The 24,527-nt window shown below is 38.5% G+C and overlaps 2 protein-coding genes and 1 long non-coding RNA gene across 4 annotated transcripts; 1 reads left to right on the top strand and 2 right to left on the bottom strand.

Moving 5' to 3' along the window:
- Positions 1–456: 456 nt before the first annotated feature.
- On the top strand, positions 457–3,464 carry LOC136254399 (uncharacterized). The gene is made up of 2 exons (XR_010700462.1): positions 457–2,800; positions 3,141–3,464. It is a non-coding gene; the product is annotated as an uncharacterized lncRNA (long non-coding RNA).
- A 950-nt stretch (positions 3,465–4,414) lies between these two features.
- On the bottom strand, positions 4,415–13,675 carry LOC136254382 (proton myo-inositol cotransporter hmit-1.3-like). 2 transcript variants are annotated; one of them, XM_066047076.1, is made up of 5 exons: positions 13,544–13,675; positions 12,999–13,498; positions 9,877–10,048; positions 8,323–8,528; positions 4,415–5,598 (listed from the first exon to the last, which is right to left on the bottom strand). In XM_066047076.1, the coding sequence occupies exons 2-5, from the start codon at positions 13,474–13,476 to the stop codon at positions 4,586–4,588; spliced, it is 1,869 nt and encodes a 622-aa protein (XP_065903148.1). In that variant the 5' UTR covers positions 13,477–13,498; positions 13,544–13,675; the 3' UTR covers positions 4,415–4,585. The 2 variants fall into 2 exon arrangements, with proteins under 2 accessions (XP_065903148.1, XP_065903149.1); XM_066047077.1 differs by having other exon boundaries at positions 12,999–13,491; positions 13,544–13,653.
- Positions 13,676–15,482: 1,807 nt separating this feature from the next.
- Positions 15,483–22,457, bottom strand: LOC136253683 (proton myo-inositol cotransporter hmit-1.2-like). Its single transcript, XM_066046343.1, has 4 exons — positions 21,850–22,457; positions 19,670–19,841; positions 18,387–18,547; positions 15,483–16,585 (listed from the first exon to the last, which is right to left on the bottom strand). The coding sequence occupies exons 1-4, from the start codon at positions 22,265–22,267 to the stop codon at positions 15,570–15,572; spliced, it is 1,767 nt and encodes a 588-aa protein (XP_065902415.1). The 5' UTR covers positions 22,268–22,457; the 3' UTR covers positions 15,483–15,569.
- Positions 22,458–24,527: the final 2,070 nt, after the last annotated feature.

Raw genomic sequence — 24,527 nt, 5'->3', positions numbered from 1 at the left:
GGACATTTTGGGACAAAGAACTTTTGGCCACTTTTTGCTGCAATTTAGAGGTTTTCCTCTTTCAGAAGTAAAAAATGTATTAACCAGACTTGTTGGGACCGAATCTTTTGTCCTTATTATGGAGTTTTTTTCTATTGTGTCCTTAATTCAGGGAGTTTGTTAAGAGAGGTTCCACTGTAGTACTTATTATTCATTATCATGCTGGAGCAGTTAAGCCCTTTTGTGGCATATATATATATATATTCTGTAACAAACAATGTTCTGCATTCTGCAACAAATCTATGTTCTACAACAAGACACGTTATCTTGTACTGTGGCATATAGTCTGATATAGTTGCTGGTGGGATCTGCATGTACTAAAGGGGAAAAGAACACGTGTATGCTGGTAAGTGTGACTCAGATTATTTGAACAATACATGCATCACAATTGCAATTATATGTGTACCTGACTGGAAGGTGTATTTTCTGGCGTTTGAACAAAGTGAATTAGCAAGAAAATAAGCTCCCACATGAATATGTTAGTAGTGTCACGTGATGCATGGTATATAAGGATGTGTGGTGTGTATTAAATTCATTCTAGGCCACGTGTGTGATCAGGTTGGCTGTTTTTGTGTTTCTGGAGTTCCGTGCGATGGAGAACGAAATGTTCGATAAGTTGATGGCTGAACTCCAACAAACCCGCCGTGAAATGGACGAGAAGATTACTTCATCCATGGCTGAAGTTAAGCGCGAGGTCTCCTATGCGCAGGAAAGGACGGCCAAGGATTTCTCGCAGAAGCTTAATCGGACGACCTACCAGTTCCGAAAAAAAGGGAACGAGAAGCAGTATACTTGTGTTACCAAGCAGTAAGGAACTGATCTTACCAGGCCACTTAGGCGCTAGCCTGTTTAAGGGCCCCCCAAATACACCAGTGTTGGCTATCAGGCTAGAGTTCCAATAATAATAATTAAAAATAAAGAAATAAATTTAAAAAAAAAAATTAAAAAAAAAAAAATTTGAATAGAACTTTAAAAAAATAAATAAATAAATAAAAATGGTTGTCATTGTCTTGGAATTGTTAGTAGCCACAGGTGCTGTGTGGCACAGCTAATGTTTTATGTGTACACTTCAGTGGTTACAACTATGTATGACCGGTATGTCCCAACATGATTTTAAGGTCGACCTGTATGTCCCATGGGAAGGCTAATATGTATGACCTGTGTGTCCTGTCTATTTTCATTGGTCACAGCAAAAAGGCTGGTATGTATGACCTGTATGTATGACCTGTACGTCCCGACTTTTTATCTGGTCACAGCAAAAAGGCTGGTATGTATGACTTGTGTGTCCTGACTTTATTTGGTCACAGCAAAAAGGCTGGTACGTATGACCTGTGTGTCCTTAGCTGACTATTTTATTGGGTCACAGCAAAAGGCTGGTAGTATGACCTGTGTGTCGGGACTATTTTCATTGGTCACAGCAGAAAGTGTTAGGAGGACCTGTATGGCCTGATTGTTCACAGTAAAAGGCTGGAATATATGACCTGTACCTCCCGAGTGTTTTCATTGTTGGCTAGTATTTATGACCGGTAGGTCCTGGGTATGACCTGACTGTTTTTCTTTGGTCGCAGCAAAAGGCTGGTATGTATGACCTGTATGTCCTGACTGGGATCTTTGGTAGCAGCAAGAGGCCGGTATGAAAGGCCGTATGTCCTAACCGGTTCATATCATAGGCCATACCAATTAAAAAATGTGGGGAGAAATCACTGACAGAATTGTTAAGGCCACGAATGTCTGATTAATTGGTGTATACTACATCTCCTGTAGGTTTGCCAAGGGAAGGAACCTGGAAACTTTTGGATGAGCTGCACGATCCCGTGTTAAAGGACCTGGCTAGTCGCCTGCCCAACACGATTCTACACAGTCGTGCTAGCAGTACGGTGAAGAAGTATCTTGGAGCGTACAGGAGGTGGAAGTCATGGGCAGTTTCACATCAGCTGCCTCCTTTTCCAGCCAAGCCTCAACATTTTGTCCTATACCTCCAGCATCTAGGGGAGACAATCAAATCCAAGTCTGCAGTTGAAGAGGCATGTAATGCTTTATCATGGGTACACTCAAGCTCTGATTTTGCAGCTCCGTCATCCCACCCTTTTGTGAGAGCTACCCTAGAAGGGCTGCAGCGTGAATTGGCAAAACCCATAGTCAAAAAGGAGCCAGTTACAGTCGAGATGCTGGAGGCAATGGTCAAGGACGCAGAAAGCTCAGGTACCTTATCAGACCTCAGGCTGGTAACTGCCTGTTTACTTAGCTTTGCGGGTTTCTTGCGTTCCAGTGAACTGGTAGAGTTAAGGCCATGTGACTGCTCAGCTACAACACAGATGCTCAAAGTCAATATTGTTAAGAGCAAGAATGACCAATTGCGTCATGGCAGTGAGCTTCTTATAGCCAGGACCAATTCAAGCACTTGCCCAGTGGCTATGTTGGAGCGATATATGGCCAGGACAGGCATGAGATGGGGAGATGATTGCTACATATTTAGAGCAATCCAGAGAACAAAAAATGGAGAAACTCTCAGGCAGTCGGGTCACATTAGCTACTCCTGTGTAATGGACCTATTCAAGAAGAAGGTGTCCAAATTAGGTTTCGAAGCTCCAGAGTTTGGGCTCCACAGTCTGAGATTGGGAGGAGCTACAACCGCGGCTAATGCTGGAGTCCCTGACCGGTTATTTAAGCGCCATGGTTGGTGGCGGTCAGAAAATGCAAAGGACGGATACATCAAAGATAGTGTGGAGAAGAGGCTGCAAGTTTCCAAGAAATTGGGATTGTATCTTCTCAGCTACAGCCTTCTTTGTAGCTCTAAGTGTGTTATTAGTTATAGCCAACCAGCTTGTGGTGGCACAAACCTAAGGTGGTAATGGGTGACAGTTTTGCATGCATCACATGTAAAAGTAGTAGTATGGTGTGGGAGGTGTATTTTCTGGCGTTTGAACAAAGTGAATTAGCAAGAAAATAAGCTCCCACATGAATATGTTAGTAGTGTCACGTGATGCATGGTATATAAGGATGTGTGGTGTGTATTAAATTCATTCTAGGCCACGTGTGTGATCAGGTTGGCTCCCAACCCTCCCATCCCATTAGATTTTTTCTCCTTAATGATGTTGTAGATGAGTGACCTGCAGCAGCTTCAGGACTTGAATGACATTGTATGCATACATAGCAGAGTGAGTCATTTTTGGTTTTTTCCTGAGTGGAAAAAAAAAAAAAAGAATCCACCAGGTTTTCCCAAGAGCTATCCTGGGGCTGGATGGCTCTGAAATTTTTTTTTTCAGCTTATTTTATGTTTGGCTAGCCCTCACTCTGCTCTCCTTTTTGTTATCTTTGTAGTATGATAGTGAAGGAATTAATAGTTGTAACATGCTAATTGTGTTTTTTGTCTTTTACAAGTGTTATTAGTTATAGCCAACCAGCTTGTGGTGGCACAAACCTAAGGTGGTAATGGGTGACAGTTTTGCATGCATCACGTGTAAAAGTAGTAGTATGGTGTGGGAGGTACAGTGCATCCCAAGGATTGTCGCATTTGCTAGCACACCTTCAAGTGTGACACTACATACATGCATGTATAACAAACAATCCCTGTAAACAAATTATTAAAAAGTGTAACAATCCCAATCCCTGCAAACCGGATTTGCGAAAAGGGGTCTTCCACACACATCCAATTCTATGAACGTGGAAGACCAGAACTTAGTGCTCAAGTAACATATAAGCTTAAAAGTTTCTCAATCCATTAAGCAATGTTGGTACTCACTGCTGACCAAATTTCAAGTCATTAGATTTTTCCAATCTGAAGTTATGGATTGTCACAGTTGGTAAATTGGATGTGTGTGGAAGACCCCTTTTCGCAAATCAGGTCACATATTATCATTAACCAACCCTAATGTCACTCCCTTCTACCCTCACATCTCTATGAAACAGTAGCCTAAAACACACTTACAGAAAGAGTCTACAAGAAACTATACAGATATAATGCATGTGGTTAGTGCAGAAGTACATTAAGTGAGGCACAACATCACACAACTAGATAGTTTACCACCACACACCATGCATACATGTGTTGCAAACATATACACTGTACACTACAGTACTTAAAATTTAGGATGTTTAGCATATACATAGAAGCATATACATCCTAAAATTGTACGGCTTTTGGGACTCTGCAATAAAATTGACATGGGAAACTTTTAACCTCAGTAGTCTTGTTCCTAGAGCTAATGCAGACCAATTTTAAGTAAAATATGAGTGAATAGCAACCAAGAAATGTATTGTACAGCGTAATAATCAACGATATACAAGAGTTTGAAATGTGCAAAGTCAATATATACATACAGTCTATGCATGCACAGGTCCTAAGACAACAATCCCCTATACAGTTATGTACGTATACACAGATAGACACCATAGGGTAGCAGTTTTTAAAGTCATTTACACAAATAATAGAAGTGCAGTGAATATAAGCAATACTGACTTGTGTATTTACATACATACATAATCTATATATACGTATATATTATACATTATATTACATATAATAAATAAATAATTAAACAATAGGCTAGATTTGCTTTGTAGTTTGCTCTTCCATTTCAACTACAGAATACATGTTATTGTGCTTCCTACAACCGTGATTGTCACACCATGTAAGAAAGTATGGCCTTGAAAACAATACTTCAATTTTCTCCAATGACTGTTTACTTGTTTCAGGTAGCAATAATATGGTGAATATGACACCAATAAAAGTGATCGTAGCATACATGAAGACTACAGTTGGTAATCCCAATGCGTCAACCAGTGATAGAAATGTAACTACCACTAATAAGTTTAAAATCCAGTTTACAAGTGATGAAAATGAGACGGCTGGTCCCCTTGCCCACGTAGGATATATTTCTGAGTTTATCACCCAAGGAAGTGTGACAAGTCCGGATGATGTGGACGCTACTAGTAATATCATAACCACCAGTGAGAATATTGCAAATTTATTATCAGGACAATGATCAAAGTACCATTCTGATGTGATGTTAGATGTTTCATTAGTCCATACAGTTTCATTCCATGTAACACACTGACTGTTATTCACCCTAACATCAGCATGATCTTTACTACCTTCACTACAAGTACCATACAAATATTCTCCATCAACTTTCACAGTACAAAAGCCACAATGAGAATTTGTTACACAGTTTCCACACTTCTTAAAATCACATCTTCCACCTTCATGTAAAGGAACGGCAGAAGGACTACTGTTGTTGCCGAGAAGGAAAGAAGTGGCTAAAAGAGTAAGGCATAATGTAACACATATACCTGATGCATTGTACAGTTTCCTTCGACCAGTTCTCTCTACCAAAAAAGAAGTAAATGTCTTCATAAGTAGGTTAACACCAGTAGGCACTGCTGAAAACCAAATAGCTTCTCTTAGACTGAACCCAACTGTCTTTAGGATACCAGAACTATATGATAGGATAATAGCTATTCCACTGAACACTTGAAAGATCTGAAGACTACAACCAATGAACATGGTGTACAGTAATATCCTACTGTGAAACACTTTCTTGATGAACTGGATTGTACCTGTATATCAAAAAAACAATTGTTGTAACAAGGGCAAAAGAGATTTCCCTGACAACTCTGAGGGCTACACGCCCAAGGGTTTAGGGCATACATAATTATGAGCTATACTTTTCGAGATAATTTTTGGGTTGTACGTATACCAGACATGGGGCCAAGTACATTTAAAAGTACTTAAGTAAAGTACAGGTACTTTTGAATTTTCCAAGTACAAGTACAAGTACTCCAACAGCAATCCAGAGAGTACTTAAGTAAAGTACAAGTACATGCTGGAAGTACTTAAGTAAAGTACAAGTACATTTTGCTGTAGTGAAACATATGCTGTATCCAGTGTGTTGTAGTATGTAAGTGTGCCTAGGGGGGTTGGTTTTTGTCAACCAATCTCTCTGTTAAACTCTTAAAATGCACTGACTTGAACAACAGCATTGTTTTTGTTTGCCAGAATGCTATGACATCATTAATCGTGGCAACATGATACATAGTAAGGTTGGGGAAGGCAGTAGAAGAATTGCAAGAAGTTGTAAACTGCACCTTCATAAAATTCTGTTATTCTCATTGTACACCCACTGTGTGCAAACTATGTACAATGTTTGCAATACTTACAAGTACTTTAAGTACTCAAGTACATAGCAAAGTACTTGAGTATAAGTACAAGTACACTGGGGAAATTAAGAAAGTATTTAAGTAAAGTACAAGTACTTTCAAATCTGTACTTAAGTGTACTTAAGTATAAGTACTCATGTACTTGGCCCCATGTCTGACGTATACACCACTTAGACTAGTACGTATAACCTGCATGTTAAAAATTGGACTGTCCGAAATTCTATCTGAGGACATTTTTGACAATTGTGTGTGCCATTTTGATAAGCAGTGTAGTCTAAGTATAGTGGAGGTGTCACTCACAATACTAGAGAAGGGTAGAGGGTATAGGGACTGAGTATAGGGACTGAGTATTTCATCAACAGGTGTCTGCTCTGCTCTGTTAGAGCTCTAAACATATAGTTATGTTCTGATGTATGCACCTTTCACACAACAAGGATAAATGATTCTTACCAGAAGCCATGGAATGTTAATTGGATAATAAATGTGACAATCTCAGCAAAAACCCGACTTGTTCACACAAGCATGCGTATTGAGAAAATCGAAATTTTAAAATAATTCGTAAAATTACGCATGCTACAAAAAAAAAACTACACAAATTTTTATTAGGCTAGTACTCGAAGAAGGAAGACTCAAATCGATTAAAACTACACACCATCTTTTTTGCCTGTTCATGGAGAGTTTGAAAATCTTTGTATCGTTTCTCTAGCTCCAACAGTATGCATGTCACGTGCGTTTGTTCACGATGCAGTAAACGTAAACAATATTGTCATCGTTTCTTCTACCAAACCGCCTTCATATCATATGCACAAGTATCTACAGGGCTAATACTATACCTTGGCTGATGTGCTGATCCATGGTGAACGTTTCAAGCCAAATTGCAACATTGTAGACTACTCCAAACAGAAGTTATGGCTGCGAATGTAAGCACTTGTAGTTTATTTTCAGTATAGTCACTGTACAAATCGATTACCTTGTTCTTCCTATTGTCTAGCGCTATAATTCCAAAACTACACACCACAGAAGGCTGAAACTTTGGTGGTCCATTCCTTGGACAATGCTAATATTGCTGAGTGAATAATATTTTTTTTAATTGTGAGAACAAGTTGGCATATATGGCGGATGGATTGCCTTCTTGAAAAATGCTATTATTTGGCCTATGCTTTGCCACAAGTCTATGAAACTAGTTTCATTAATGCAGTTATGGTCTAGGGATAACTGACAAGGTCAATCAGAGCCTTGTTCATTACTTGTATGGGTGCACTCAGTGGTAATAATTTATAGCATGGTAATAAACACTCCTTTATCACCCTGTTAAAGGGTTCTGAAGCATTGCAAATACTGTTTTACATCAGTAGGGAAACCATTGAACACATAACAGCAGTGTGATCATAATGCTTGCTGCACTGTGATCATTTTGATATGAAAACTAGTCATTGAGTACCTGTAGTTCATCTTACACTACGACTTTTGATAAAATTCAACCTTTATTACTACTGACACTCACATTAGCATTGCCGCAGACCACACAGGATAGCAGTTTAAACCAAAATCAATTATAACAGTAAGTTACAGACCCCAGCAAAGTACCTAGAGAGTATAGCATTATTTGACCTTTACTGTACTGTCATCAAGATTGATTATGGCTTGTAGGACTGAATACTGATACATTAGGATATTTTCAGCAAGTGTTTCTGTGACTAACAGGCTTATTCTTCACTACAACATGTACTACATTCTTGAAGCCATATCTTTACCTATGAACATGCTATTTTCACTCTGTTTGTGCCAATTGGTAGATGGTAAACCATGTGTCCAAGTTTCATTTCAATACAAGGAACTGTAAGTCTGTGAGACACTTTGAAAAACATACAAATTTGTATGGGAACCAATGTGTGGTTTAGAAAATATGTACTCCAGACATTGCCAATCCTTAATTAAATTCCTCATGCCTTTAAATAAAGTGGTCTATTCGAGGACACATCACAGTATAGCAATACAGTATAAACAATGTCAACTGCATACGTACCAACAGTACTGTGCTACTAACTAGTACCTATTTGAGAGTACATAAAACAATATAAATGCATGCAGCCAACCCCAAATGTTAATTATGACTCTTCTTACCTATGGCATTTTTAGAAGTCAACTCATAATCATTCACAATATCATTTAGTTCTTCCTCTACCATATCATCACTACGAATCTTCCTCATCACTTCCCGAGCTTTGTCCACTTTACCATGAAACACCAGCCATCGTGGAGTCTCAAACAAAAACAACAGACAAACACACATCACTATTGAAGGAATGACGCCTAATCCAAACATGTATCTGAAATACAGAAGTATAATAGTACACTTATACACACACTGATTAACTACAAAAGTGCACTCTATAACCTCTTTAAATAATAATAGACTTAAACGTGTTCTAATCAAAAAGTCATGGAAAAAAAACCCTTAGATATTTGTGCTTGAAGGATTTTGTATTTGTATTTTATAGTAGATGTTGTAAAGAACAAAGAATGGGCAAGAAGAAAAGGCTAATTTTGAGCATTCGTATCTAACTGGAGGTGGAGGGCATCTGTATAGAGCAATATTTATGTGATTTTGTAAAAGTAGCATAGAGTTACGTATGCTTGAAAGTTAGTAACACACTGGGGCTTCTTGGCTGCACGACGTGAAATAAAGTAGGTGAGTCTCCAATAGTCTCATTCACATGTTAGAACTCAGTTCTCTAGACCAAGCACTGCCAGCTCATGCTATATGAGAAATAGGAAATAAACCACTTCTACTGGATAACAATTGGACATGCCATGGCAATCCTTCACAGCAGCTGGTTAGCAGTCTATTCACCCACACACTTTTTTATATTGAGAACATAAAACTATGGTCATGTAAACTATAACTATTCTATAACACAGGATTGTTTTATTTACTGTGATTCTCCAGCATTAAATTCTATATTATGTTGCTATAGCAGCACCCCAAGAACTAGAACATAAATACTTATATCACCCAGCCATAATTTATCAGAAATTCTGGCTACCAAAATGATCATCCTTTAGAGTAGTGTGCTCTATTAGAGTGGTTAGAGACATTCTATATCAGTGAGCCATTTATGTTTCCTCACTTTCCTGCATCAATTCCAGACAGAACTTTAGACATGTAAATACCAGGCAATTCAGTCTGGAACAACACAACACTCAATTACATATAAGCAAGTAAAATATAATCCAAACAAAACAGCAGAGCTGTAAAAAGGGTATGGCCTGCAAACAAATAAAAGCTGATGAGAAAATTCAAAATAAATATGGCGGCCAAAAAATGGTTGCAATGATACTGCATTAAGATCAATAACCCTGAAACAACGAAAGCACTTGTGAAATGTAAATACTCTCCCACTCTTTGCAGTGTAGGGGCTATATTAGTGGACGATGTTGTAATATTTCACAATTTATGAGTTGATCAGTGTCGCTGCAGTGTGGTTATAAAGACGTACAGAAGTCTTTCCACTCTTAGGACTTATCCCATCTGGCTAAAATGAATTGGTTGATCAGCATCCATTGGCCAAGTAACTGCTGAGTGTGTAACTACAACATACCAATGCAATTCAAAACACAAGGTGTTTTGTCTACTCATTACATACATACGTACATCTTTTAATAAGTCAAGCAAACCTCCATCCAAAAGTGTAAGCATGTTCAGAGTCAATACTGAACAGTCCACTAGAAACTGATCCACTAAATAGTCCCACACCACTGGAAATATAATTAGCCAGTCCTAAATTTCCTCTAATATGACTAGGTGACATCTCTGAGACATAAACTGGTCCAATTACTGAATACAATCCTATGTATATGTACAACATATTACACAACTGGGACACAGTAACAGTATATTATGGGTACAGTCAAGTTCAAGAAAAACAATCGAATGGTACAAACTACTAGTTGTCGTGGTGAGAGATACAAGTAGCGGTGTGTTCAATTATTGCCACAATGTCTCCAGTAGAGTCTTTGGATTGCTTCAACAATAGAAATTACTGAGGGAACTACTGTACTATAAACGTATTGTTGGCTTTGCAGTTAAAGGATCATTAGTTGGCCTTTATTTGTTGTGTAGCTCATACATTGACATAATACATGTAATAGTTGTAATATGGGCATGAGGGCTTTGCCTGATATGTATGCCCTTTGCCCTCAGGCCTGTGTCCTCAGGCATACATATCAGGCAAAGCCCAAATGCTCTGTGTTACAGCTAACATGTAACAGTTATCAGGCTGATAGCCTGTACAGGGCGATCAATCACCCAAGCCAATACGAGTGCAGCCACTGGATATATTATATATGCATACATAAAATTTTCGATTGTGGGTCAGCAGCTAGTACATTTCGGTTATGTTCGGTTATGATGAATGGACATATCACAGAGAATTTCGATTATGAGAGTTTAATGTTTTAATCAGTGCTATTAAATTGTTTATGGAAAAAGTAGTTCACTAAAGGCCTAGAGAGGTAAGCTTGCTTGTAGACTGGTTACTCCATGAAAAGACGTAGCTTTGTGATGGGGGCGTGTCCATATTTGAAAACATGTGGAAACGATCAGTTAATAAGCTAGTAAGAAACTGAAAAAAATTACCTACAGCGGGAATTGAACCACTGACCTTGCTGGTGTCCTACCAATGTACCTAGTGTTTTCAGGTGTCTAAAGGCTGTTTTGTACTGCATATAAATGTTGTATGTTCATCAACCCCAGGGGTGTGCTGAGGTGGGGTTTCCAGGGGTTTCAGGAAACCCCTTCTAAATTGTCAGTAGCAAACAAAGCCCTACTGGTGCTACTTTGTTTGACCATTTTTAGGGAGGGCTGTGCTACCACCCCCTGGATCTGCCACTACAATAGTGTACATTGATGTATATACTCGTGCTATTTTTGTTTGCAATATACAAGACCGAGATACTCTAATAGAGTAGTCAGTGAAATACTCTAATAGAATAGTCACCACATGTAACATTTAAAATCCTCTACAGTTGGGTTAGTTGCTTATGAAAATTTGCAATATCCCATTAGACTGCTAAGATTAATTTTTTGCAAATGAAATGTACATGGTCCTTTTTATGTAATTATATATGACAATTTACTTTAGGTTCTTAACTGAATTACACGAGTTCTCGTCACTGTCACTACTAGCTAGCTAACTAGTTAGAACTAGGTATAATACATGTATTCTACTGCATGATATTGAAGGAGGCAACACAATTATAACTGCTACAGTATATTCTTTAATGTATGTATTACTACAATAACTACGTCAATGATACAAGGTGTGTGTGTGCGTGCGTGCGTGTGTGTGAGAGAGAGAGAAAGAGAGAGAGATCAGGCAAATAATTATGTAGGACAGTTTAGTAGCTAAAATTGACCATAATATATATGTATGCACTTTATTATGTATCAGTCAGACTACTGGCTTTTGACAACCTATAAAATTAAATTGTCATCAGCGTCTGGGCAGTGCACCCCCAGCATCTACTTTCCATTGGAAACCCCCTTTGAAAAATTCTAAACATGCCCCTAGTCAGCAGCTAAAAACTTTGCCTCAAAAGGTTTTAGTAACCACAAATAGTATGTTTTAAATACTTTTGACTAAGATTTAATCTCCTAAAAGTTTGGTTGCTATCAGGTAGTTGGATATCTTAGTACCCACACATTTAATTCCTACTTCAGTCATATCAGGAGCGCCTTTGGCGCTTATAAGCTCCTGGTTGTATATAGCCAAGTCTGAAGAGGGATTAAATGTTCACTAGCTATAGCTACAGGTGTAGATGCCTTCCCTTGTATCATTTATTTGTACACATGCAAAAAATAAATACCCAGGGAAATACCCTTTAATTTTTTTCAATCTGCTAATGATGCAGTCTACGGGAGTTTGTAAAAGACGGAATAAGGAATAGCGGAATAACGGAATAACTCGCATCACAACGAATGGGCATTTATATGGCTTATGCAATGTTAGGGTGATTGTTAGGGTGATTGTACTGTTACAGCTGTGAACTCATCCCTCGTAGATATCCTTACAATGTAGGGTGATTCCGGTGTGTACTGTTACAGTTGTGAACTACACTGCTTCGTCACTCATAGATGTCCTAGCGAAATGATTACTATACGCTCTTACTACTACTGTATGTAGCTAAGCTAGAATATACAGTAGTTAGCTATTAGTTTCGTTTTCGAGTCTTCATCCTTCCAGTGGAGGGATGAAACGAAACGACTGCCACGCCCCCTTTGCTCATGACGTTGGTACCATACTTAACATACAGTACCCGCTTACGAAGTGCAAAATTACATTTGATTATAGCTCTTTCTAGCTACTACTGTATGTAAAGTATGGTACCAATGTCGTGAGCAAAAGGGGGTGTGAAAGCCGTTTCGTTTCATCCCTCTACTGGAAGGATGAAGACTTAAAACGAAACTAATAGCTAACTACTGTATATTCTAGCTGTGCTAGCGCAATGATACTTAGCTACATACAGTAGTAGTAAGAGCGTATAGTAATCACTTCGCTAGGACGGCTATGAGCGACGAAGCAGTGTAGTTCACAACTGTAACAGTACACGCAATCACCCTACATTGTAAGGATATCTACGAGGGATGAGTTCACAGCTGTAACAGTACAATCACCCTAACATTGCATAAGCCATATAAATGCCCATTCGTTGTGATGCGAGTTATTCCGTTATTCCGCTATTCCTTATTCCGCCTTTTACAAACTCCCGTAGTCTACAACACTATACTAAACACATACCGAGTGCCAGTCCAGCGATGGCTCGTCCAACCACTAGACAGAACTTAGAGAATGACGTCACCAACACAATAGCTGCCACTCCATACAACACAGCAGTACACATCATCATTTTCCAACGACCAAACTTGTCACTCAACCATCCAGCAATGGCTGCTCCAATGGTAGCTCCTCCCAGTAGTATACTAACAATAATCTCATGCCATAACACATTCAGGTCATAGTGATCATCAATTAGTAACATTGCTCCAGCCATAATGGAGATATGATATCCCCACAGTAAGCAGCCCAAGGAGGTGCTGGCCACAATTGCACCGATGTATTTAGTCTGAAGTGAGTTACTAGTTGAAAAATCTTTAGACTGCAGTTCTGGAACGTCTGCGTCTACAGGTGTTAGCGGTATTTCTGCGGAGTCCTCAGACTGAGCCTCAGACTTCTCAAGGTCTTCAACTAACGCAGTTTCTTCCTCATTTTCTTCCATGTTCCCTCAACCACGCTGTAGACTAATATCATTTGTCCAATAAATAATGAGATTTCGTTACACGTACCTTTGAACACTACCGCATTTCAAATCGGCTAATAGTGTCAGGATCTTGTATGCTTCTATCAATGCAAAAGTGCACTCTAATTATTTCGGCCTATAATTATGCATGTGCACGTGAGCGAGGCAGTTGTTCGAGGCGTGGCTACATTCGTTTTTCCAAGTGATAATAGCTTACGATATCTCCGATATAGTTCAGTGGTGCGTGTAGTCTGGAATGCCCCAGGTGTTAGTTGCGCCAAAGGCTTGAGCTACACTGAACCGAGCACTGAACATCCAAAACAAGTGCAGTGGTCACCTTTAAAACTTACTTAGTCAAATTAACCAATATATCAGAAGACCCCAGAATAAGATATGTTTGTTGTACACTTTCAAACTTCCCATAGCTCCACCTCTTTACCGTATTGTCTACCCGGAATTTTTCGCGGTATGTATATTTCATGGTTGTGCAGTTTGTCAGGATTTTCGCGTTTTAAATTTCACGGATCACTGTTGCTTGACTCAAGGATTTTTATTCTCGACCAATAGATTTTTACGCGTCATACAGATTGCCAAAGTAGTAGCAATCTGCGAATTTGAGCTTCTTTAGTGAGCTACTCCCACTTTTATTATCGGGAATGTGTGACATTGTTTGTAAACGTGGAGTACACGTATGCCTACAAACAGTATCACACCAGGAGCCACACTAATTTATCAGTAAGCTGTAAAGTGATAGTCTCGCGTGGCCAGACCGCTTTTTTCCGTGTATTGGGTGGGGAAAACGTGTATTGGGTGTTTTCCCCACCCAATACACGCAGAGAGTAAACATTTCAGCCAACCAGATGGTTAATGGTGACAGTAAAGGTATCAACAACAGACACGTACACTTTGGCTCCATTTTAAGTTCAGGAAAGGGCTGTAATGGACATTGTACTTTTATGGCTTCCACATAGGCAATGTATAATAAAATTTTTGATTGGCTGTAAATATTAGCTATAGGTCAGACATTTGAATGAAGATTTTGCAATATTTTTAGTGGGTCAAACAGTACTACAAATGAGCCAAATTTCAAGATCGTGTGTAATTGCATCCATGAGTTATTAAATGTTTTTAAGGATCCAGCTCAACACATACATACTATAGAAGTCTATCAATATCTAGTCACATCATAGAATGCTGCTGATGTGAGAGTTGTCCCCACCAGCAGTGCTTGTGCAAAAGTAAGTCCTGATTAGCACAATAATCTTTTTAGAAATATTGTATCCACCTGGCTATGACCTTGTAATATTAGGCTACCAGTCAAAATGACAATGTGTAGTTTCCAGGCTTACACCCGTATTGTCATTTCTTTAAAAATTTCCTGTGCTGCCATGCATGCATGGAAGGAGGTTTGTAAAACTAGCACTACATATGCAACCAGCTGCAGCTTTTACCCATATGGTCATGATCATGCATTAGAATTTTAAGGTCTAGCTATGTGGTGCTGCACTGTTACACTTCTCAGAAGCTTTCTTGTATTCCATAAATATAGGTAAACTAAAACGCCCTAGATCTGGAACTAATAAAATACAACCATATTATGGTTGATCTGGTCACATATTATTAAGAACAATGATTATAGTGGTTGCTGCTAAGCTCACAAGGTAGCTTTTGAAATTAAAATACTCTATAATGAAATAATCACATTTAGACAGGTGCAATGTTTACAAAGTAATCATTGCTAATGATAAATAGTTGGATGCTCACACTGACTTTTAGGCCATCACAAGAAACGGTTTCAACTGGAGTTAGGTACTTAGCACTAAGTGTGATAGGTAGAATAATATACTATAAATTCTTCTATGAATTGCATGTCATTTGATACACTCTAAGGACAGTCAGTAACTCTAGCCAGGAGGGTTGACTGTTTTATTAGAATATTTTATAGACACTAGTTTAAGTCAATTACACAAATAATAGAATTTCAATGAGTGCAAGCAATACTGACTTGTGTGTAGTTACATATATACATATTCTATATATTATATAGAATAAATAAATAATTAAACAATAGGCTAGATTTGATCAGTAGTTTGCTCTTCCATTTCAACAACAGAGTACAAATTCTTGTGCTTCCCACAACAGTGATGGTTATCACACCACGTTAAGAAGTATGGTGTAGAAAACAATGTTTCAATTTTCTCCAATGACTGTTTACTTGTTTCAGGAAGCAAAAATATGGCAAACAAGACTCCAATAAAGGTTACTAGAGCATACATGAAGACTACAAGTGGTAATCCCAGTGCATTGACCAGGGATAAAAACGTCAGTACTATGAATATACTAAAAGCCCAACTCAAAATGGAAGCTAAAGACACAGCTGATCCCCTTGCCCATGTAGGATATATTTCTGAGTTTATCACCCAAGGAAGTGTGACAAGTCCGGATGATGTGGATGCTACTAGTAATATCATAACCACCAGTGAGAATATTGCAAATTTATTATCAGGACAATGATCAAAGTACCATTCTGATGTGATGTTAGATGTTCCATTAGTCCATACAGTTTCATTCCATGTAACACACTGACTGTTATTCACCCTAACATCAGCATGATCTTTACTACCTTCACTACAAGTACCATACAAATATTCTCCATCAACTTTCACAGTACAAAAGCCACAATGAGAATTTGTTACACAACTTCCACACTTCTTAAAATCACATCTTCCACCTTCATGTAAAGGAACGGCAGAAGGACTACTGTTGTTGCCGAGAAGGAAAGAAGTTGCTAAAAGAGTAAGGCATAATGTAATACATAAACCTGATGCATTGTACAGTTTCCTTCGACCAGTTCTCTCTACCAAAAAAGCACTAAGTATCTTCATAATGAGGTTAACACCAGTAGGCACTGCTGAAAACCAAATAGCTTCTCTTAGACTGAAACCAACTGTCTTTAGGATACCAGAACTATATGATAGTATAATATTCATTCCACTGAATACTTGAAAGATCTGAAGACTACAACCAATGAACATGGTATACAGTAATATCCTGCTGTGAAACACATTCTTGATGAAGTGAATTATACCTATAGTATATAATTTAAAAATAAAGCAAAAGCTGTAACAAGGATAAAAGGGATTTTCCTGACAACTATGCCCAAAGTGTGAGGGCTACATGCCCAAGGATTGAGGGCATACATATGAGCTATATATGTGACCGGATTTCATATAACAAGGCTTCCACATACACAAAATCAAACTTACGATTTTACCAGAAATGGATTGCTGGTCTAATACACTATCATATTTCACACTGTACTTCCTTCAGCACTGGCAAGTCTGGTTTCTGTAGCAGCTTTCTTCTGACCCTGTCAAAGCCACGAGTGGGAGATTGGCGCCATTAAATGGCCATGGCTTTGTGATAATGGTGTGTAGTGAGCTGGGACTTCACAGATAGCTTGCCAATAGTGTTCTCAGTCAATTTGGAGTAATTTGAGGGCCATGGAGAGCCCAAACTTAGCCTCTGGATTCCAATCGTCTTCTTACTTCATTTTATACCCCTATATTAAGACCACCGTCCACCCCCACCCTCCCACCCTATTACTACCACCTGTGATATTATTACCCGCTCGAAAAAAGCTGCCAAACACAGGGCAAATTTTGGGTATCAGAAATGTATACACCCACTCAGCGATAGCTAGTAAACAGAGGAATAATTGGTGCAAATTTTGTTTGTACAGCTGTAGGCACTGGGAAGTTATTACACAATGATTCCTTAAAATCGCCATATCTCCTAACAAAGCTTTGTGCGTCGAAGCCTTGTTTTGTCAAATTCAGTCACATATACTATTTTAGTGGTTGTACATACCACTTTGACTAGCATGTATAACCTGCACCTTAAAAATTGGACTGTCTGAAATGGACATTTTTGACAGTTGTGTGTGCCATTTTGACAACCAGTTTAGTCTAAGTACAGTGGAGGTGTCACTCACAATAGTAAACAAATGTCAATTGCATACAAACAGTACTGCACTACAGTGCTACTAAATAGTACCTATTTGAGAGCTGATACATGAAATAAGGAAAACGTGGTAGATACCATATGAGCAGAAATTTTGGTGTGGAATTAAAATCAGCAATTTGGTGGATGCTTAGTTTATTATTAGTGTTTCTAATATTTTAACCTATTGAACAGGCATGAGATCTCATCAAGTATGATGATATTGAAGGTTGTCAAAAGAATAACCAAGTGGAGTTTCGTCAAATCTGATACAAATTAAGATACATACAGTAGCGGTAGTGAGAGTGTTGGGAATACCTAGCTATTAGAATAACTAAATACTTTATCTGTTTGGGAGACACAGTCTGCACTAAATTTTTGTCATTGATACACTGAACCTCAGCCAGCAAACAATTTTACGATTGTCTGTAATATCAAAGTTGTACTCTAATACTGGAAGAAAGTGAAGATACACATGACTTGCACAGAGAATGTTCCCAATCACTTCATTTCCTTTTAGGATGGCTGCTGTGGATTGAATAAATCGTTTTGCATGAAAGAGTCTCTCCACTATAGGCCAGCCATGTAGCAATGAGGTAAGCGCCTATACATCTTTGTAAACGAGAAGCCATGTAGCTAGTTACACAATTTGGGAATCCACTTTATTAGACATGTATTTTGTCAAACTAAACACTTGCCAAATGCAAATTCTTAAGCAAACGCCAAATATTCTGCTCATTATACGATCGTACGATACGGTCGCTAGTTGATCTTGAAATTGCACATATATATATATATTAGGATACGCATATCATGACCATGATTGCAGCCAAGTACACCCCACCTCATGACCCTTATTCTTACCTATGGCATTTTTAGAAGTCAACCTAGTTCTTCCTCTACCACATCATCACTACGAATCTTCCTTATCACTTCCCGAGCTTTGTCCACTTTACCATGAAACACCAACCATCGTGGAGTCTCAAACAAAAACAACAGACAAACACCCATCACTATTGAAGGAATGACTCCAAATCCAAACATGTATCTGAAACATATAAAATTCATTAACTACAAAAGTGCACTTTATAACCTTTAAAAAAAATAATGGACCTAAACATGTTCTAATCAAAAAAGCCATTAAAAACCTTAGATAATTGTGTTTGGAATCTACCAAGGTGCATTGGTACCTACCCTACATGCAGGGACCACAATATAATGACAGCCAATCATTAAACATCAGTGCCATTCATGCCCTGCAGCATGCATGGTGATATCACTTTTAAATGAGCCTTATACCACCATCCTGCGAAATGATGGGAAGCATGATCGCAGTAGCTAAGCTAACTAGGCAACTGTAGTAATGTGCTATGCTTATATGTTTATCACACAGGTGTAAACGATGTGCATGGTTCTAGTAGTACCTGTCCTATTATGCCAACTACTCTAATGGAGTACACTATAGCTCTAAAGGATGATCATTTTGAAAGCAAGAATTTCAAAAAAAAAAAAAGATTGCCGGGTAGACATTTTATTTCAGTGACCCATTGTGTTTCCTCACTTTCCTACATCAATTCCAGACATAATTTCAGTACTACACAGACTATTCAGTATATAACACTTGCAGTGTAGGGGCTATGTTAGAGGATGTATTGCAATATTTTACAATTTATAAGTAGATGCTACTATCAGTATCCTATCTCACAGTGATATGGAAGTGAATGCATTTGATCTGATTCAGTTTGCAGTGTGGTTGTAAACAAAGATGTACAGAAGTCCTTTCCACTCTTAAGGCTTATGACAATATGGCTAAAATGAAATGAATTGGTTGAACAGTATCCATTGGCCAAGTAACTACTGAGTGTAACTACAACATACCACTGCAATTCAAAACACATCTACACATTACATAATACGGTACTGCCCAAGCACAACTTTGCACTTGCAATTTTGCTCGAGATTTCAAAATCGCTAATTAAAAGGCGTGACAACTGTTTTTCTCGCAATTCTCGTGAGCAAAACAGCTGCCACGCTATCTCGCGAGCGAAACAGTTGCCACACCCCTAAATAGCGAATTTTAAAATCTCGAGCAAAGTTGTGCATGCGAGCGAGTGCGATGTTGCTCTTGGGCAGTACCGTATACATACAGCTTTTAATATGTCAAGCAAACCTCCATCCAAAAGTGTAAGCATGTTCAGAGTCAATACTGAACAGTCCACTAGAAACTGATCCACTAAATAGTCCCACACCACTGGAAATATAATTAGCCAGTCCTAAATTTCCTCTAATATGACTAGGTGACATCTCTGAGACATAAACTGGTCCAATAACTGAATACAATCCTATGTATGCATGTACAACATATTACATAACTGACACACAGTGTACTGTTGGCTAGCCAAGGCAGCGTAATTATTGAAGTGGCATAGTATAATTATGGTACAGTCAAGATGAACTATCGAATGGTGCAAACCGTTAATTGTTGTGGTTAGAGTTATAAAGTGTTATTGAAAGTGATGGGTTCAAATTATTGCCCCACCATCTCCAGTATAGCCTCTGGAGCACTTCATCAATGGAAACTACTGAAGTGAAATATTGTTCTTACTTTTAAGAAGAAACATAACTTATATCACTCGAGGTATATACATAAGTATGAATCATGTGATATTCTACTAATGAGCAATAAGCATATTGGAATGCACTGGTGTTTGCACTTAATATTCATAGCACTGTGCACTAGGATGCAACCATACACATTAGGAATTGATCAGCTTACCATTGGGTAATCAAGCAGCAAATCATGTGATTTATTAATTACACAATGGAGGTCAGGTCCTAAGTGGTTGTAATTCACTTTCAGTTGCTTAATTGTGATGATGGGTGATTAAGTACTCTATACACAATGTGAGTTACATGCAGTGTTGGGAGTAACGCGTTACGTAATATTATTACTTTTGTGGTAACAAAGTAATATAACGAAATACGCTATGAAAACAGGTAATAAAACGCAAGATACTTTACTTACAAACGTAACACGTTACCTAAGTAATATAATTACTGTAACGAGTCTAATATGATGTAATATTATTACTAAAAGTAACGAAGTCACTAATCTCGTTAGTAATCCTCTGAGTAATGCCTAACCACAACGAAGTAACGAGGCCTACTGAATGAAGCTTATTCACCAGCTTCTTACTTATAACCAAGATTTGCACATTGTCCAACAACGCAATCATGTCACATGATAAGGTGGTAGTTTCACACGTGACAGCTTAAGGCTGTGGACACAAAGTAATATAATATGTAATATTATACAGTTACTTTATTTTATGGGTAATATGTAACTAGTTACTTTTACAAAGTAACTTGCCCAACACTGGTTACATGCATGCACTAATTTTCTGGGCAGCACTGAAACAATGATATTAATTGACCTTTATACTAGAGTGGGTCTATGGCAACCATATTGGCTACTTTGTTTTGAGTATAGTCAGGTTTGTGTTGAGCCAGGGATGTTATGTTGGACATAGGCGTGGCTGCTTCAAGTTGTAACAAGACTCTGCAAAGATTGAATTGAAGATGATCGTAATAGTAATAGCTATATAAATTAAGATTTTACACAATCACATTTAGCGTAGTTAGCTGGAGAGATAGAATTTACTGTGGAAACAACAGTATACATACACGTAGCTGGCTGCTAGCTAGTATACTAATATAGTCATGCAGCCCATGCTTAGTGTAGGATATTCTTTACACAAGTATAGAAATGTATATTATGTATAGCCCTACATGTGGATATGTATACTTGAAATGACAAGGAGAAAACATCCTGACCACCTGGCAGACTCCTGTAAGCGTTCGAGCGTTAATCAGATGGCTGCAGGTTCAAGGCTTCCCAGGTCCAGTCATGGATTTTTTCACCTTTTCAAACACACTTTATGTAACAACTTTAAAGAGGCTGTAGGACCAGGTGTCCTACAGACCTTGCCTTAATCAATACAATACATAATGCCTACAACAACAAGGGCTTTGGCTTAACAGGTTGCTATCCGGTAGTTGGATATCTGATTGGATTTACTCACACTTATTAGTTATTACCCATACATTTAATTCCTCCTCAGTCATACATAGCCAAGTCTGAAGGTGGGGATTAAATGTCCACTAGTAGCTATAGCTATAGGTGTAGATAACCCCCCTTGTTTCATTGCTTTTGATTTGTACATGTGCAAAAAATCAATACCCAGGAAAACAGATATCATTGTGACACCAGCTTAGTAAAACTTCCCTTTAATTTTTGATCTGCATGAAACAGCTAATGATGTAGTCTACAACACTATACTAAACACATACCGAGTGCCAGTCCAGCGATGGCTCGTCCAACCACCAGACAGAACTTAGAGAATGATGTTGCCATTATGATGGCTCCCACTCCATACAACACAGCAGTACACATCATCATTTTCCAACGACCAAACTTGTCACTCAACCATCCAGCAATGGCTGCTCCAATGGTAGCTCCTCCCAGTAGCATACTAACAATAATCTCATGCCATAACACATTCAGGTCATAGTGATCATCAATTAGTAACATTGCTCCAGCCATAATGGAGATATGATATCCCCACAGTAAGCAGCCCAAGGAGGCACTGGCCACAATTGCACCAATGTATTTAGTCTGAAGTGTCGTAATTGACGTTGAGTTTCTAGATGAAAAATCTTTGGACCGGACTAAATCACGAATGTCTGCGTCTACAGGTGGTAGCGGCATTTCTGCGGAGTTCTCAGACTTCTCAAGGTATTCAACTAACGAAGTTTCTTCCTCATTTGCTGTAATATCAGAATATCACTAGTCCATCAAATGACATTCAGTTGGCTGATGCTCGGGCTGATGGCTAGTACCTAGTTAGTCTCGCGCAAGGCCTCGCGTGCCAGACGGTTTGTTTGCCGCCCCCACACAAACCGTCTGGCACGCGAGACTAGTACCTAGTCTCGTGCCTAGCCGGGCTCGCGCTAATGTACAAGCACGAGACAATTTCGAGGTGGAAAATTTTCGCTGATTTCGCAGTTTTGGGGGTTACCAGGGAAATTTTTAATTAGACCTCCATAATTATACATTTTGGTGGCATGGGGCCCGCTGCTACAACAGTTTTTAGGAAGCTTGCTTCAATGTTGGCTGAGAAGCGCAGCATTAATTACAGCAAATGCTTATTCTGGCTGCGATGTAGGGCGAGATGTAGGGTTTGTTTTTCATTGTTAAGATCTGCAGTGATGTGTTTGAGGCGTCATCGCTCTTGAATTGGCCGTCCATCAACAACTAATTATATATAATATTGATCTGGCCTACTCCGAGGGTCGCTTGGAGTCTGGCGGCCTTGTTTGATTGCTGGTATTTCCAGCTGTCCAGCACTTTAACACCTAGTGCTGGGGGTGGTGGCAAGGACAGTCCATCTAGCCCGGGAAAAAAAAAATTATACATTTTGGGAGTGTTTGCAAATTCATAACTTTGACCCCCTAAATCCTCATACACTGCACTACCTCTGTCCCTGTAGTCGGTGTGTTACTGACCATTTCTCGATTAGCTAACTACACACTGTTTTTACAATTTATCGTGTGATCTTTTTTTAATCATCTTACAATTACTACTTTTGGCTGTAGGCACAAGCCTACAGACCTTTAGTACACCATATGTATTGTCATCTTGTATCTGTGTTTGTACCTGAGCTCATACTTGTGTGTGTGTGTGTACTATAAAGCATTAAATAAATTATACTACTGAAAAATCTGCGAAAATCTTATTTTTAGTAAACATTGCTCAAAAAATTTGCCCCTTGAAATATTTAGGCTATAACGGTAACTCCATAGATAAGTTCATACTATCATAAGTTTATACTATCATAAGTTCATCCTCCGTGTGGTGAAGTCTGATGTTTTGGAGGCTGCAGGCTGTCGCAGCTTTGTGCTGGTCACAGTGTAGCCGTATAATGCTTAGATTTCATCTAACCAACAACAAGTTTGTACCTTGATTATCATGGGCATGCCGGGATTTTTCCGGTGCTGATGTCAGGGCCTAATTACATAGCTAGTACCATAGCTAAAATTATGTATAGAAATGACTTTTATTTACATGTGAGGGATGACAGTAGCTATATACATGTGAGGGATGACAGTAGCTATAGGATGATAGCGGTGAGGGATGACAGTGGCTATAGGTAGATAATCTATAAGTTGAGCTGGATCCTGAAAAACACAGCTAAAAATGAAAAGTGATTTTTTTCTCGTGAGAATTAACATTTCAGCTAACAGATGATTAAAGGTGATAGTAAAGGTGTTGATAACAGATACATGTGGTTTGGCTCATTACAAGTTCAGGAGAGGGCCGTAATATACACTGTACTATAATGGCTTCCCTATAGGAGATGTATTGTGAATATTTAGATCGACTGTAAATATTGTGTCAGACATTTGAACAAAATATTTAGAATTTTTTTTAGTGGGTCAAGCAGTACTACAGATTAGCCAAATTTCAAGATCATGTGTAATTTCATCAGGAGCTTATAAACATTGAATTCAGCACTGTTGGGTTCCTGATTGAAATCATGAGTTATTAAATGTTTTGAGGATCCAGCTGTCACCCGGCCTATTATTATCAGTGACTGCTCTATTAGAGTATCTTAATTCTTAATCTAGCTTGACCAGTTTGGAAACCTTAGTAACCGCAACTGATTATCACACTGGATTTTATCCCACCTTAAACAGAAGAAACACAAGGCATGCACTGACACAACAATTGGCTGATTGAATGTGTCATTCTTAAGTATAATGACATTAGCAAATGTATCAAATACACAGGCTTATTAAGCAGTAGTGTGACTTTTCTTCATAATAATAATTATAATGCATGTGTATACCTATTGGTATCATCACCAAAATAATATTGGAAGCTATCAAATAATAAGATGGTTGAATAGTATTGGTGCATTATTTTCATAATAGTAAAGAAAATTCTGTAAACTGTCATCAACACATTG

Source organism: Dysidea avara, chromosome 4 (genome assembly GCF_963678975.1).
Source record: "Dysidea avara chromosome 4, odDysAvar1.4, whole genome shotgun sequence".
NCBI classification, from domain to species: Eukaryota; Metazoa; Porifera; class Demospongiae; order Dictyoceratida; family Dysideidae; genus Dysidea; species Dysidea avara.
This window is presented reverse-complemented; position numbering and strand designations above follow the sequence as displayed.